Here is a 16,814-nt window from a genome sequence, read left to right on the forward strand (position 1 = left end):
GTCTTTGGGGCAGTGGCCTGCTTCTGAACCCTCCGGGCCCCGGGCCTGGCTCCCCAGGGCGAGGCCCCTTCCCTGTTCCTACAATGCCCTTCCCCTCACCTTCTTTCACCCATTCTCCAGGTTGACACCAGCTACTCTGTGAACTTTCTTGATTGGCCCTTACCTCCCTCATTGCGCTTTCCACCCCAGATACAATCAGTCTTTCCATTCTCCACGTTCCCAAATCTGATCTCCGGAACACTCAGTCGATAAAGAGGATCTATGGAAAAAGGGTTCCCTGCTCAAATAGGTTTGAGAAGCCCTTTTCATACAGCGCTCTCCTCTCAGGAACTCACAAGACATGCGGGCACAGTAAAGGCCCTGAGGAGTCCTGCAGTAGAGGAGAAGAGGTCCAGTTTGCATGGTTAAAGCCGGTGTTTTCCAGGCCCCTGTGATCTCAGAAATCTTTTACTTCCTGTCTATTATTCTGGAAAGTGCTTCCATAGCCCTGTGTACACAGTCCTATTAGCACTTGTCACACTGCACTCTGATTACTTATATCTGGGCCTGCCTCCCTGGAGAGACTGTGACATCCCTGCGGCCGGGACTGTCTCTGCTCCACCTGAGTCCCCAGTGCCTAGCGGAGCCTGGTGCCTAGTAGACAGCAACAAATATTTGTTCAATGCAGGGATTTCCTGTCTGGGACTAAGATGAGGACCTGAAGGCAGCTTCCAGGCAGTGCCTGGGAGGAGGTCTCTGGTGACAGTGGTGACGGGAGCAGGGTGACACAGATCCACTTGCAGACTGTGGGGTTCTAGGCCTTCTGGGGATATGATCCATCCTGAGGGGTCTGGGACAGAGGGTGTCCAGCATCTCTGGGGGTTCAAGCCCCTCAAGTGGCCTCTGGGGCTGCAGTGGCCCAGGAAGGGCAGGACCTTGTCCCCGCGGTGTGGGTAAGGCAGGGCCAGCTTCGGGGCGGGGGAGGGGGCTCCCTGACTCAGCCACTGCCCTGTGTAGCTCCCTGGACCCCCGGGGAACTGAGGGCTGGTTCTGTGAGGAGTGAGGCCAGGCAGGCGATTTCATTCCTTCTCCTGAGAGGAATCAAAATCCCCGTGAGGGCTCTTGAGGGAGGTGTTTGTGGACCAACCGAGAGCCTGCTGGGGAAGATGGGCCAGAGGGAAGCAGGGAAGACCTGGCCTGGGGAGTCAGCGGAGAGCTGCAGGGGGTGGGGCGAGGGGAGCCCAGCAGGAGGGCCTGGTGAGGCCCTGGAGAGGAGGACCCATGCTGAAGGTGGGGAGGGGGGGGGACGGGCGGGGGGAGGACAGGGGTGTGGGGAGCCCAGCAGGAGGGGCTGGAGAGGCCCTGGGGAGGAGGACCTGTGCTGAAGGTGGGGAGGAGGGAGAGGGGGGACAGGGGTGGGGGGAGCCCAGAGGAGGGGCTGGAGAGGCTCTGGGGAGGAGGGAGCGGCATCTGGTGACCCAGGGCCCAGGGTGGCTGGTGGGATGGGAGGCAGGCTCAGCTTGGGGCTGGGGGGGACTGGGTCCTGCGCACCTGGGGGTTGGGGCCTGAGGACGCGAGGCCGGAAGGGCGGCGCGGGGTCACCGGGAGGGGCCCCGGGGGAGGTGGAGAGCCCGGGTGTTGGGGGGGCGCCAGGGGCCGGGCCACCCCCGAGTTCTCACCTCCGCGCCCCAGCGGGGAGCCCCGCCCTCCCCGCTGCCCGGGTTAATTAGGCAGCTTAGGGGCGCTGCCCCGCCGGCAGGGGCGCGGGGAGGGGCGCGGGGGACACGTGGGCGAGGGGCGGCAGCTGTCCCGCGGGGCCGCGACAAAGGGCCTGCTGGCTGCGGCCGAGCCATTTGAGCCATTTTCACGCCTGTTGGGATTAGGCGCCGGCCCTGCCTCCCCCCCCCCTTTGTGCTGGGGCGCGGGCTGGGGAGGGTGCCAGGTGTCGGGCCACCAGCCGTCTCTACCCCGCTGCTCTGCTCACATCCCATGGCCCCAGCTCTCCCTCCTCCCCGGTGGGGGGTGCAGGCATCCGGGGAGCCCCGACCCTATAGTGGGATGACCCCCCTTTCCTGGAGCGGTTAGAGGGACCTAAGCCCGAGCCCGGTGCAGGGGTGAGGTGGGCGGGAGAAGCCTCCAGGCCCGGGGTAGAAGCAGACCCCCTAAGGGGGGCACCTCTCCCAGGCCAGGCACCCTCTTTCCCCTGAGAGGGGGGAGCACGCATGCAAGGTCTGTGGCCAGAAGTGTGCATTTGTGAACGTGAGTGGGTTTGTGTGTGTGTGTGTGTGTGTGCTTGTGCATAGGTGTGCGCCTCTGGCCTCTATGTCTGGGGGCCGCCTGGGAGGTATGCACTTGTGTATGAGTGTGGGTTTGAGGTCTGGCTCAGACCCCAGAGCACCGCCATCCCCTGCTCCTCTGCTCACGCCACTTCATTAAACTCCAGGGGTCTGAGATTCCAGGCCCTTCAGCAACACTTTTCATAGACAGTGCGTGGCCCAGCGGCTCCTGCTACCTCACGCCCCCATCCTCTCCAGCTCAGGAGCAGCTCCCAGTGGGTGGGCTGCTAAGGGCTCAGGTGTGAGCCCTTTCCATGTGTAAACTCCTTTATCTCTCACACAATCCTGTGAAAGTACAAATTATCCCCATTTGAGAGCTGACAAAAGTGAGGCACAGCTAGTAAGGGAGGATCCGAGACAAATGGGTCCAGTCTGCACTAGACATCACCATCCTCTGTGGCTCCAAACTTTTACTCCTTCTCTAGGCCCTTCTTCCTCCAGGGAGCCTTCCTGGATCAGGGGCTCACAGGTTTCACGGCTTCCTGGTCCTGTCACCTATTCACGGCGAGATTACGAGCCGCCAAAGGCTTATGGGGCCCAGAGACAGGTCCCAGGCTGCCACCAGGGGGGTGTTGGGCCTCCAGAGCCCCGCGGTGGGGGGCGTCCCCAGCACGTGCTGCAGCCTCCTTATGCCCCCAACTCCTTAGGCTCCTCCCTGGTGCATGCTTCCGTCCCTGCACCCCAGGCTCTCACCGCATCTGCCACACGTAAGGGCAACGACCTATTAGGAGACATTGTGGTCACAGAGCTGGGCCTCTGTCTCTCCCCGAGCACCCAGGCCAGACTTTCTCCCCACCAGACCCTTCCACGCCTCACCCTGTCCCTGGGGCCTGCTCAGGGGCGGCTGTGGCCCTGCCCCTGTGGGTCTGGGGGGTGCACCCCAGTTCGTCCCTCCTTCCTCCTACCAAGCAAGACTCCTCAGGGAGCCCCAGAAACCCGGTTAGACATCCCCGCTCCTGGTCATGGGACTGGCTGGCTGGTGGGCGCGGGTGGCTAACTGGCTAATTCGGTCCCTAGAGCACAAGCCTTCCCTCCTGTCACAGTCCCAGGGACTAATCTCCACCCAATGACTTTAAAACAACCTCCCAAGGAAAGAAGCTTCTGGCAGAGAACTGCAGAGGGGCCCGCTTCCCCTTCCGAGGCCCAGGGAGGCTTGCGTCACCCCTGGGGTGTTAGGCTCCTCTGTGCGCTCAGGCTAGGCCTGCTCAAGGCGCAGCGGGTTCCACAGGCCCCCGGGCTTCTAATGCCCACGAAGCACCTCCAGGTTCATTTCCTCATTACAGTTGGCACCGTGAAGAGTCCGAGGCAGCCTAGAAGGCCTTTGGACCCTGTCTGCCCCACACCAGAAGTAGAGCAGAGGCGCCAGCACTTCCCGCCATCAGGCCTCCAGCCTACCTGCTGGGCGACGGCATCCACTGGGGTCCTGCCTCAGTTCCTCTGCCCCCACACTCTGCTGGCCTGGCTGCGGCTCTAACTCCCTGCTCTCGTCCAGTTTCTCCTCTCACTTCCCCCCTACACCAGGGGCTGGACCGACAGGGGCCCCATGCAATTCACCACACTGGTTCCTTGGTCTGGCTTTATCTTTTTCTTGGTTCAGACAGCTTTTTTATGGAAAGGAATACTAGGCAGCTTTATTTTTAAAAAGCCTTTATTTTTTTAAAAATGCCTTTCAAATTTTAGACTCTAACTCCATAAGGAAAAATTTGATTTCTGTAAAAGAAACATTTAAGTGTGCATCACAAAAGCACTATTTATAACAACTCTCATTAATGCGGTTTACTATGTGCCAAGTAGAGTTCTGAGTGTTTTGCATATTATATATTCATCTAATCCTTGCAGCAACCCAATGAGGTAGCTGCTACTATTGTCCCCATTTTAAGATGAGGAAACTGAGGCACAGAGAAGTTAATTCACTGTGACAGAAAGCAACGGTGCCAGCATCCAAATCCAGGGCCTGTGCTCTTAACCCCTGCCTGTGCTCATGAAGAGCCTTCATACATTGAAGAAAGACCCCCTTCTAGAAATTCACTATCTTGTGCTCTGAGAGCTTGACTCTGTCTCCTTGTTAAGAATCTCCACAGTTAAAGTTGCTAACCTTAAAAATAAAACTGTCAGTTTTTTTCCCCAGAAAGATGGGCCTATTTGACAACAGCAAAGAATTGCCATTCAGAATAAACAAGCTTCAGCAAACCGTAGACAAGTTCAGAGACCCAAGGAGAAGAATGCTCCTTTATAGAAGAAAGGGGGGAGTTGGGTCAAGACCTGTTAGAAACAGATAATCCGTTGGCCTCACTCGGAAGCTTGAAGTGCAGTGGCGGCCACTGGCTGAGCGGTGACAGTCTCTCACTGGCTGGGCTGTTGCCAGGCAAGGAGAAAACCTTTCTTCCTCCTGCTTGGGCAGCAAAGTATAGGCTTCTTCCTGTTGGGAAAGCCCGGTAGACCCTTCCTGTTGGTGATGGAATGGACTAGGAGAGATGGGGGGAGCTCCCCCTTCTGGCCTCCCTCCTCCATTTTATTTATTTATTTATTTATTTATTTATTTATTTATTTATTTATTTATAAAATATTTTATTTATTTATTCATGAGAGAGAGAGAGAGAGGCAGAGACACAGGCAGAGGGAGAACCGGAGAAGCAGGCTCCATGTAGGGAGCCCAACATGGGACTCGATCGTGGGACTCCAGGATTACATCCTGGGCCAAAGGCAGGCGCTAAACCACTGAGCCACCCAGGGATCCCCACCCTCCTCCAGTTGAAATGAGGTTTCCCTTATTTTTATTTTTTAAATATTTTATTTATTTATTTATTCATGAGAGACACGCAGAGAAAAACGCAGAAACACAGGCAGAGAGAGAAGCAGGCCTCCATGAAGGAAGCCGGATGTGGGACTAGATTTTGGGACTCCAGGATCATGCCCTGGGCTGAAGGCAGGCACTAAACCACTGAACTATCCAGGGATCCCCAAGGTTTCCTTTAATTCATTTTCAATTATTTCGGGATGCCTGGGTGCCTCAGTGGTTAAGCGTCTGCTTTTGGCCCAGGGAGTGATCCCGGAGTCCCGAAATCTAGTCCCACATCCGGCTTCCTTCATGGAGGCCTGCTTCTCTCTCTGCCTATGTCTCTGCCTCTCTCTCTGTGTCTCTCATGAATAAATAAAATCTTAAAAAATTTCTTTTCAATTATTTGAATTTAGCTGTAGCTCTCTGCTGGAACATCATCCCTCAATAAGTGGAATTTGTTAAAATTGGTTCAGTAATTTTGTTTAAATGGCAAATGTCAAGGTGACAAGAATTATTAAGAGTTACTAATACCTTGGGGCTCCTGGGTGACTCATTCTGTCGGTTGGCCGACTCTTGATTTCAGCTCAGGTCATAATCTCAGGGTCCTGGGACCAAGCCCCCATCAGGCTCTGCACTCGGTATGGAATTTGCCTAATATTCTCTCTCCCTTTCCCTCCTACTCTCTCTCTCAAATGGATAAATAAAATCTTTAACAACAACAGCAAAAAATACCTTGAGTCATTGTTTCAGTGAAAAGTACACTTTGTGAGGTTTATTTATTTATTTATTTATTTATTTATTTATTTTTATTTTTTCTTTGTGAGATTTAAAATACATGTATCTTGTTGGGGAGAAGTATAGGGGAACATTAGATTTCTCTGAAATGTTTCAGTTTACATAAGTAGAACATAATTTTTATTTGTGTAATTAAAAAGCAATAAAATGTGCCTCTATTTAATCAATCAAAAAATGCCTTCATGGGATCCCTGGGTGGCGCAGCAGTTTGGCGCCTGCCTTTGGCCCAGGGTGCGATCCTGGAGACCCAGGATCGAATCCCACGTCGGGCTCCCGGTGCATGGAGCCTGCTTCTCCCTCTGCCTATGTCTCTGCCTCTCTCTCTCTCTCTGTGTGACTATCATAAATAAATTTTTTTAGAAATGCCTTCTGTGATAGGCAGCCTCAGTAATTGCTTCCTGGCGATTACAGCCTTATAGACCCTCCCTTTGAGTAACTTGCTTTTTTAAAAAAATTATTTATCTGAGAGAGAGAGAGAGAGAGAGAGAGAGAGCAAGAGCATGTGAGCAAACGTGGGTGAGTGTGAGGGAGGAGGGCCCAAGTGAGAGAATTTCAAGCAGACTCCCTGCTGAGCACGGTACCCACGTGGGGCCCCATTCCATGACCCATGAGCTCATGACCTGAGCTGAAATCCCGAGTTGGATGCTTAACCAACTGAGCCACCCAGCCACCTCTTGAGTATCTTGCTTTTAACCAATAGAATATGGCGACATTGAGAGGTCATCCCTTCCATGAGTAGGTTGCAGAAAATCCTGACCTCTGCTTGCTGTTGCTCCATCACCTTCTTGGCTTGCACACTTTGGTGGGCGAGCTGCTATGTTGGAAGAACCCATGTGGCAAGGAACTGAAAGTGACTTCTCTTGGAGAACTGAATGCTCCAACAAATAAGACCCCAGACCCTGGGCTGACACTTTGGCTGCAGCCTTATGAGAGATTCCTACAGAAATTGTGAGATAACAAATGTGTATTATTTTACGTCCCTAAGTTGTGGGGTAATTTGTTAGGCAGCAAGAGATACTTTATACAGATGAATTTTTGAGAAGCTAATTAATAAATCATCATACAAACCAATGTAAGACAGAAGGTCGGGTCTAGATTGGCACAGTGAGTCTCGGAAATCATATGCATGTACCTAACCCCATCTGTCAGAACCATCTGAGGAGCCTAACTCAGTCTTTTGCAGTCAGGGCACCCTTCAGGGAAGTGGTGGCTCTAGGGCAGGGTTGAGTAGGAGTGCGGTGGGGAGGGAGGGAGCATATGTATCCCTCACCATCGATGCCTACCGCCCCCTATCTTCAGGCCCAAAGGTGCCTTAGGACAAGGGTAATCCCATAAGGTGCTGTCAGGCTGAGGCCAAGTCTCCTCCGTCAGACTGAGAGGCCTCTGAGTAGAAACTCCTTGCCACCCCCATCAGCCACAGCAGGCTGGATTCCTCCTCCCCGGTGGCTCCCCCTCCATCGGTCTCCTCGCTCCCAGCCCAGAACCCTGCTCATAAGGGCAATTCAGATGGTGTCGAAAAGGGGCCACCAGACACTGAGACACAAACTCAAGAAATGCATTTCGCTGCCCCAGTTTATTCACCCTGGCTTGGCCCAGAGACCAGGTTCATACTCAACATGCAAGGGTGAGACACAGAAGTCCCCAGGACCATTGCTTCAGCTTCAGTCCCAATACCCTTCACCCCCCCACACTTGTCAGGGATAGAACTCCTGAGAGGCAGGAAGAGTACCGGCATTTTGCAGACAGGGAGACTCAGCATCATGCCTCTGCTCATCCACCAGGATCCTGCATCCTCATGGCTCCCAAAAGCAAAGCAGAGGCCCCGGCTGCTTTAGTCCTTGGTTGTCCCCAGAATTCACCCACTCTCCGTTTCACGGGAGCCTGTCAACCCCTGCTGAAAGGGCCATGCAGTGACCGAAGGGTGATGACCCAGTATCCTGAAAGTTTCCAGGGGCTGTGCTGATGCCGGCCCCCCTGCACGCCCTAGAAGGCCGACCACGGCTCCTCTGGGCCCAGGCAGCCCGACCGCAGGAAACAGGCCAACCGAATCTGACATCCCGCGTCTCTAAAGCCGGAGGGGGACAGCAAGTAGAGGCACAGAGACGAAAGGAAGCTTTCCTTCCCCGGCAGTCTTGGAACCCCTCGTCAGGCCCTCACAGGCGCGTCAGCACATTCGCTGTCATCAGAAGCTTCTATCAATATGACCTGCAACAGCTCCTTGGACGTGGAGGACGTGGAGAAGCTGATTTGTCTCCAGGTGGTGGTTTAGAATCCGCATTCTCCTAGTCCTCACAGGGTCTGCGGCTGTCATCTCCCCTCCCCATCTCCCCCCCATCTCCCCCATGCCCTGAGGCAGAGTCCAAGGGGAACAGTCCTTTATCTTCTCTGATCCCCAACCCCCCCGTCCCTGCCCCAGTGGCCATCACCACCCCCAGCGCCCCTCCCTCATCCTAAGTCTCTACCAGTTGCCAAAACTGTGGCCAAAAAGCTGTGGCAGGCCGGAGCAGCCCCCACACCTCCCACAGCAACTCTACCATCGGGGGACAATGGCCCTAGTAGAGCGAAGTCAGGGGGAGAGAGCAGGGGGTGGCCTGGGAAACCTCAGGGGCCTGAGTCATCCACACCCGCACATATGACTGCAGGTGCCCCTCCTCCGGACCGATGGGACCCTGTGGAGAAAAGAAGGCTGGGGTTCGCTGGCGATGGGAAACACAGGGTGGGGAGGCCCCAGAGAAGCAACTGAGTACAGATCTGTAGACACCTGCTTAGGAGTTGGCCTGCAAACACGTGTGCTCCAACTACACACTTCCTGGGCCTGGCCCTGCACACGCAAAGGCACTTTCACATACACCCACTACAAGCCCACACACTCAAACTCACTCATCTACACACACACCTTTTGCATATATATCCTCGCTCACATACACATATGCACACGCATACCTGTTCACGCCTACATATACACACTCACACCTTCCTACACGCGTGCTGTACATACATGTGTATGCATTCACAAGTAGGCCTGCACCTAAGCTGGCTTTGTGGACACACGGTACACAGGTGCTGATTCACACAGGCCTGCCTGCACGTTAGCACATACGTCCTCACTTTCGCTTACCTGCACTCACGCCAGCCAAGGATCATGTACTTACTTGTGCGCAACCCCACACATGCCTGCAAATATATCCATGTACCCCTGCCCCCCTGTGGAGGCACACCCTTAGCCCTGATCCTGGGGCCCAGATGGGGCCGCCCTCTGTTGGAGGCAGCGGATGAGCTCCTTCCGGTTGTCTAGGATGGTGTCGAAGCTCTCCTGCAGACGGGTCTGCTGGTCAACCAGCTGGTGCTGCAGGCCACGGATCCACTGCAGCAGGGCCAGGCGACGGTACATCACCAAGTGCACATGGTGCTTCTCCTTCTCCTGCTCTTTGTAGCGCTCCTGAGCCTGCAGCTGCCGCACCGCCTGGGCCACGGAGGGCAGAAGAGGATCCTGAGGGCCTGGGCCCTGAGGGGTGCCGCAGGCAGGCTCAGGACTGCTGCCACGGCTGCCGGTGCTCAGGGAGCTGCTGGCGTAGCTGTTGTCCTCCAGCGGGGAGCAGACGGTGCTGGCCCCACTCATCTTCTCAAGTTCGGCCCTGGGGATCTCCGCCCCCTCTGGTGGGCTGCGCACCTCCCCCTCGGCGAGTCCAGGGGCCTGGAAGGCCTGGTTGTCAGAGGGCAGCTCGGAAGAGCTCCTCATCAGCACGGGCTCCCCTTGGCCTGGCATCCCATGCCAATTCTCATTGGCGTCTTTGGCACTCGCCAAGAAGTTCGAGTTGCTGTCTGGCTGGAGCTCAGGCTGACATCCTCCAGGCGGGGCCCCGAGGAACTGGGCCCCCTCAGCTACCCCTGGCCGGATGGCAAACATCTGGTCTGCAAAGGTGAAGCAGGAGAATGAGTTAGAGTAGGACGGGGTCGGGGGTGGGGAATGGGGTGCCCCAAGTCGTGACAATTTAGCTGCCGGGGTGCGGGAGCAAGGCTGCGGGTGGGGGCCAGAGGCTCCACTTCAGTCCCTTTCCCTCTGATAACACCTCCCCTTGTGGCTCTCCTCTCCTGCCCTCTCTCTGTTGGCTCTGTCTCCAGCAGAGGCTCTTCTCAGCCCCCTGAGGCAGGTTGTCTGCCCAGGACCTCATCTTCTGCTGGAGCTTTAAGTACCATCAGGTGTTGGCGACTCTCAGATGTGTCTCCAAGCCCCGATCCAACTGCTATCCGACTCAGCAACCAACCACAGGCTCCCCCAATTCTGCATGTCCCAACCAGCTCTCCCTCTCCAGTGTCCTCAGCAAAATGGCCCACCCTCCATTCAGTCACCCTAGCCAGAAACCTACGTGCATCCTGGGCTCCTCACTCAGCTGCCTTCCCCCATCTCGCTGGCCACCAAATGATGACAATTCTTCCTCTAAAAACCTGTGTGTCATGGCCAACATGCACATGACAAAATGCTCCACGTGGCTTGGCATCAGGGAAATACACATCAAAACCACAACGAGATCCCACCTCACACCGGTGAGAATGGCTAGAATGAACAAGACAGGAAACCACAAATGTTGGAGAGGATGTGGAGAAGGGGGGACCCCTATTGCTCTGTTGGTGGGAATGGAACTGGTACAGCTACTCTGGAAAACTGTGTGGAGGGTCCTCAAGAAGTTACAAATAGAGCCACCCTACGACCCAGCAATTGCACTGCTGGGGATTTACCCCAAAGATAGTGATGTAGTGAAACTAAGGGACAGCTGCACCCCGATGTTTATAGCAGCAATGTCCACAGTAGCCACACTGTGGGAGGAGCCATGATGTCCATCAACAGACAATGGCTAAAGAAGACGTGGTATGCAGACAAGGGAATATGGCTCAGCCATCAGAAAGGATGAATACCCACCATTTACATCGACGTGGATGGAACTGGAGGGTGTTGTGCTGAGTGACATAAGTCAACCAGAGAAAGACAATCATCCTATGGTTTCACTCGTATGCAGGGACCATAAGGGAAGGGGGGGAGACTGAGTGGGGAAGATTTAGGGAGGGAGACAAGCCATGAGAGAGACTCCTGACCCTGGGAAACACACAAAGGGGTGTGGAAGGGGAGGTGGGGGGGCATGGGGTCACTGGGTGACGGGCACTTGATGGGATGAGCGCTGGATGTTATACTTTATGTTGGCAAACTGAATTTAAATAAAATAAACAAAAATAAAAAATTGTATGTGTTCGCAGAGGTCAACCCTCACTTTCTCTTGGTTCAGGCCATTTCTTACCCGGACCTACTGACTGCCACAGCCTTTTCATTGATTTCTCTGCCTCCAGTGAAAAATGTAAACGTGGTTTGTGTAGCTCCGAGCACGCTCTCTAAACTGCTAACCGTCCAGGTGGCCTATGGGCTGCGCTTCTAGACCCTTGCTCACCCCTCCAGACCAGCCCCTTCCACTCTGCCCCCCTCACCACCCAGACTGCTCCGAATATGCCGTGAATATGCCGTCATCCGCTTCGCAGGATTCCCTGGCCTCTGGTACCCCACCCTTCCCTTCCCCTGTAAGCTCCTTCCTTGTCCACCCAGCAAATTCCTTTCTGCACCTGAAAGCCCGGCCCTCCTCCCCGCCCCTCTCCAGGCTGCAGGGTCAGCCTCCCCCACCGCCCCAGCAAACAGAGACAAGCCCAGTTAGCCAGCTCCGCACCCCCCCCCCCCCCCCCCCGGAGTCCCCGCCGCACCCGAACACAGGGCTTGGTTTCGTGTCCCTGGAACATCGTTGATGGTCAGTAACTGCCTCTATTTAGTTGTCTCAGTTTTGGACAATCTGGAGCTAGCAGCCCGAGGGCAAGGCCCCCGGACACGTGGGTTCTTCTATGTGCCATTGTCCCAGGAGTCAGCAGAAGCGGCACCAAGCAGGTGTCCTCGCACAGCTGCGAAGGGACTCAATGGGGGAGGAGGACTGCAGCCGGAAGAGGGAGCCAGCTGAGCAGGAGTCTCCAGCCCCCACCCCCATTGCCAAAAGCCTCTCTCCTGACCTTGTGCACGTCCCTCCACCTCTACTATCTTGTGACCTCCCCAGCTCGCCCCATCCCGAGGCCCCAGAGGGAGGGCGTACCACCCCACTCTTTCCTCCCCAATAACCACTTTTACCAAAATTAGGGTTTCAATTGACAAGAGGTTTCTGTCCACCGCGAATTGGCTGAATTGGCAAGGATTAGAAAGCTAGAGGATGATGGGCAGCCCAGGGCCTGACCCTGGAGACCTGGGGTCCAGTCCCACATCAGGCTCCCGGCGTGGAGCCTGCTTCTCCCTCTGCCTGTGTCTCTGCCTCTCTCTCTCTCTAAGAATGAATAAAAAAAAAAAAAAAAAAAAAAAAGAGGATGAGTGAGAATGAGGGCCAGTATAAGTACAGCGGGCACTAGGAGGTCTGTGTGGGTGGCAGGGCCCTCCTTACACCCCGGGGGGGGGGGGGTGTCGGATGGTGCCTTCGACCTAAGCCCCCGCCCCCAGCAGTCTTGGAGATTTTCGCCGCCCCAAGATTTTCTCTTTTCCTGGGCTGGGCAGGACCACGGGGGAGGCTGAGAGGCGGTGGCTGCAGTGCTAAGGCTCCCGGGGTTCTCAGAGATGGCAAGATGGGAACCCAGACAACCCAGGATCAGGCTTCCCTCCAAGCTAGTCTGCCAGTCGGCGGGTGTGGGGGGGAGACAGGGGTGGGGGGACAGGCGCTGGGCTGGGGGGGGGCCTCCCTTCCTGCCCCGCCCTGCGGGAGAGGGCCTCCCCGTGAGTCCGAGGAAAAAGACCACCCTTCCCGAAGCTTCCCGCGGGAGGCAGCCTGGCGGAGGCTGCGACCCCGCCCCCTGGGGCTGGGCCCCCAGCCTCCCCTCCCCACTCCTACCCCTTCCCTCCCCCTCCCTCCCCTACCCCCCTCCCGGAGCTGGGCCCCAGCCTCCCCTCCCCTCCCCGCCCCCGCCTCACCCCAGGGCTGGACCCCCAGCCTCCCCTCCGCGCCCTCTCCCTCCCCACCCCGGGGCTGGGCCCCCAGCTTCCCCTTCCCTCCCTGCCCCCCCCACCCCGGGGCTGGACCCCAAGCCTCCCCTCCCTGCCCTCTCCCAACCCACCCCGGGGCTGGGTCCCCAGCCTCCCCTCTCCGCCCCCGCCCTCCCCTCCTCCCTCCTCCTCCTCCCACTCCCTCTCCATCCCTCCTCTCCCCCCCTCCCTCCATCCCCCTTCCCCCCACCCCGGGGCTGGGCCCCCAGTCTCCTCTCCCCTCCCCTCCTCTCCCCTCCCCTCCCCCAGACTCACGGCCTGGACGCGCGGCCGGCGCTGCAGGCTGTGCTCCCGGGCCGGGCGGCGGAGCTCGTCCCTCGGGGCTGGGGGCGCGGCGGGGGGCGGGGGTCCGGGGTCGGACCTGGGGGTCCGCGGGGCCGGGCGCGGGGTGCGGGGCTGCGGGGCGGCGCGGCGGCGGCCCAGGCCGGGGCTCGGGAGGCGGGGGGCGGGGGCGGCGGCGTCAGCGCGGCGGGGCGGGGCGGCCCGGCCCACGTGGGCGGTTCGGGGTTCGGAGTTCGGGTTCCGCCGAGCAGCCCGCGCCCCGGAACCCACTCCCGCGCTGCCGCAGCCGGGCCGGGCCTCCCGCGCGGTGATGCACGGGCTGACTGCGCCCCCGGGTCCCTCCGTCGCTGGCGTCACCGCAGATACAGGGACATCTTTCAAAAGGACGATGGGGTCACGTCAGCAGCCTCCCGGCAAAACCGGTCAGACCGGGTAAACCGAGGCGCAGCTCGGGCGGGCGGCAGGTGCGCGCCCGGTCCCTCTGCCTCGACCTCTCGTCCCCTCCCCACGTGCGCAGCCCTCTCCAGATAGACCCCTCGGACCTCCTGGGCCGCAGCTTGGGCCTCCTGGACCTCCTTCCTTTTTTTTTTTTTTTTTTTAAATTTTTTAAGTTGGATTTTTTTTTTAACATTTTACTTATTTATTCATGAGAGACACAGAGAGAGAGAGAGAGAGGCAGACACACAGGCAGAGGGAGAAGCAGGCTCTGTGCCCTGAGCTCTTCCCAGCTTCCACCTGCTGAGGCCTGCACCCCCTCACTCCCCTCTTCCTAGGAGGCCACGGGAAGGGTTGGGACCTGGTTTCCAATCCGAGAGGGTGGAGCTGGATGGAGTTGGTGCTGACTCTAATGACGAAAAAGCACTAGCAGGTGTTGGGGAAGTTCCAGCTCCTCAAAATAAGTCCCGGGACACATTTTGGCCTCTGGGCATCCACGTGAGATTCTAGGGGGTCCCTTCCATACCCCACTTTACCGAGCAAAGCAAGCAACTGGCTACACCTCCTTCATGTCCTCCCCTATTAAAAACAAAATAAAACTAATATAGATTCATCTTTAAATCCTAATACCTTTTAAAATACTCTTGTCTTTCCCTCATCTCTTTGACTCCCTCCCCCCATCACCCCTCCATCGTTTGCTATTTTTCAGACCTCAGCCCCATTTCTACATCAGGTGCTGAAGCCTAAACTAGTCTTGTTTATTCCCTCACTCACTGCAAGCTCCCCTTGCCTTTAGCCAGGTGACCAAGGGGTCCTTGCTCCTAAAGCCACTCTGGGCCTCGGAGGTCTGGAGTCATGTGGGTCTTCCCGCACCATACAGCTGTGTCAGGTAGGTAGTTGTTCCGTGGGCCCAGAGCCACTCCCCCTGGCGTCTCCCGTGGATTCCATCTCTCCCAGATCTAACCGTGTGGCTCCAATGGAAGCCTGATGAGCCCAGGGATGGGACCCCCACTCCAGGTGGGTTAGTGTCCCTCTCTGGGACTTTCTGAAATAAAAGGAAGAAGAAGCGGGGAAGACATGAGGGCAGGGCTGCAGCAATCACAGTCCCTGTGTGGGAGTCAGTGGGCAGTAGGAGAAAATGATGCTCGCACACGGAAGTGGAGACAAAAGGTGGAAGTCCTGGTGATGTTCCGGTCCCTGCTTCCTGAGGCCTTTCTATATATTCCCATAAGGTCCCTCTTTTGCCAAGCCTAACTTGAGTGGAATTTCCTTCACTTGGCAATCAAAGAATCCTGAGTAACACAAGAGCACATGGTGCTCAAGGGGGTGCCCCATGGGTCCCTCTCATGGACCTCTCAGCCCTCATTCCAGGGTAGCCACTCTGCTTCCCCATGGGAGCCCTTATCAACCCAGCTTACACTGGGACCTCCTTTGAAATGCAGTGGAATCATGGGGGTGTCCTGTCCTTAGAGACATTTCCCCCAAGCCACTGAAACCTCCTGGTCTGTAGGGGCTATAATGGTGTAGGCAGGAAGCAAACTCTTGGAAAGTCATCAGGTACAACCACACGTACCTCTGCCTTTTCTTTTCTTTTTTTTTTTTTTTTATGATAGTCACAGAGAGAGAGAGAGAGAGAGGCAGAGACACAGGCGGAGGGAGAAGCAGGCTCCATGCACCGGGAGCCTGATGTGGGATTCGATCCCGGGTCTCCAGGATCGCGCCCTGGGCCAAAGGCAGGCGCCAAACCGCTGCGCCACCCAGGGATCCCACCTCTGCCTTTTCATACAGACTCTGGCTCCAGATGACGAAGAAGTCTATGCCGATTGTTGATGTAGAGTCTGCTGTACTCTGTGGGGCAGCACATGGCCTGGCTCAGCTGACGCAGCCATTGGCCTTTGCAGTGTTCTAGAAAGCTACTCCTTCCTAGAGAACACGATCTCTGCACAGTCGGGTGAATTCCAAGGGCATCGGATTGTGGTCTCTCTCCTTAGTCAAGGGTAAAGCTGTGGGACAGGCCAGCACCGTGTAGTTAGGGCCGCAGGTGCTCAGTGGTCCTGGGCAGTCCATCGTTTACAAAAGCCAGGAGCCTTGAGAACCAAAACCCCCAGGAAGGCAGGGCAGCCACGTCTGCGGGATCACAGACAAGCAGATGTACACGTGTGTGTGATTCATTCACCAGAAGATTCCACAGTCAGGATGCCGAGGCATCAGTCATTTGATGTTAAAAGCGAGCATCTGTGGCTGTGTCCCCCCGGGTACATAGATGGCAGAGGGCTTGATGGGCAGGGACACAGAAATCCCCAGAGATGGCCAGCAGCGGCCCGAATAGGCCAGCCCTGGGCAGTGGGGACAGGTCCTGGACAGGCAGGCAGATGTCAGAGCCAAGAGAGGCTAGCAGGGGGTAAGTAGCCAGATCCAGGTTCGAAGGGCCTAGAGTGTCAGGCAAGGGTGGGGAGGAGTATTTCTATCCCCGGAAATAGGATGGGAAATAGGATGGCGTAAGAGCTCCTCCTGTGGAGGGTGAGGGTAGGATTAAAGGGTTTCAACCTCCAGGACTTCACTCCTCTTATCCATTCACCCCCTGCAGCAGGGTGCTCACCTTTGTGGGGGGGGGGGGCGGTGCTGTGCTGAGGGGGGACTGGGAGCAGAATCAGAACTGGCAGGTCCCCCCACAGCTCCAGGAGAAAGGAGGGAAGGAAAGGCTCCACAGAGGGCCTGCTTGAGCCAGGCTTTGAAGGATAAGCAGAAGCTCCCCAAGAGAGAGCGGCCAAGGCCCAGGAGACCACATGGTGTGTACACCTGAAGTGTGGCCAGGGTGGCCCTGGCGGGAGGGACACGTAAGGGGAGGACGTGAGGCTACAGTGGGCCAGGTGTGAGGGGCCTGGGCCCCCGTTCCTGCAGGCAGCAGGGGAATACCCCACAAGGCCGCAAGGCTTCGGTGTCCCAGCAAAGGACAGGCATCTGTGGGGCGGGAAGCTGTTGCTTCCTGCCTTGTCCTGTTTCCCTGGGCCCCCATCACCCCCCTAGCCGCCCCGGGGATTCGGCAAATCAAAGCATTTTCAACTTTGCAGATTAAATCAAGACGATGTGCCTTGGACACGGTAAAAGCACTGTGATTGTGAACATCGCTCCTTGCACTCCCTGGCTAGGCCCGGCC

General features: G+C 56.8%; 1 protein-coding gene across 3 annotated transcripts; it reads right to left on the reverse strand.

Moving 5' to 3' along the window:
* Window positions 1–7,443: 7,443 nt before the first annotated feature.
* On the reverse strand, window positions 7,444–13,332 carry C23H1orf216 (chromosome 23 C1orf216 homolog). Of its 3 annotated transcripts, XM_041739245.1 has the most exons (4): window positions 13,196–13,326; window positions 12,044–12,233; window positions 10,257–10,444; window positions 7,444–9,801 (listed from the first exon to the last, which is right to left on the reverse strand). In XM_041739245.1, exon 4 carries the CDS (start codon window positions 9,794–9,796, stop codon window positions 9,110–9,112), a length of 687 nt encoding a protein of 228 aa, XP_041595179.1. In that variant the 5' UTR covers window positions 9,797–9,801; window positions 10,257–10,444; window positions 12,044–12,233; window positions 13,196–13,326; the 3' UTR covers window positions 7,444–9,109. The 3 variants fall into 3 exon arrangements, with proteins under 3 accessions (XP_041595179.1, XP_041595180.1, XP_041595178.1); XM_041739246.1 differs by lacking the exon at window positions 12,044–12,233 and having other exon boundaries at window positions 13,196–13,318; XM_041739244.1 differs by lacking the exons at window positions 10,257–10,444; window positions 12,044–12,233 and having other exon boundaries at window positions 13,196–13,332.
* Between the last annotated feature and the right edge of the window lie 3,482 nt (window positions 13,333–16,814).

The sequence above is a fragment of the Vulpes lagopus genome, chromosome 23 (assembly GCF_018345385.1).
Source record: "Vulpes lagopus strain Blue_001 chromosome 23, ASM1834538v1, whole genome shotgun sequence".
Lineage (NCBI taxonomy): Eukaryota > Metazoa > Chordata > Mammalia > Carnivora > Canidae > Vulpes > Vulpes lagopus.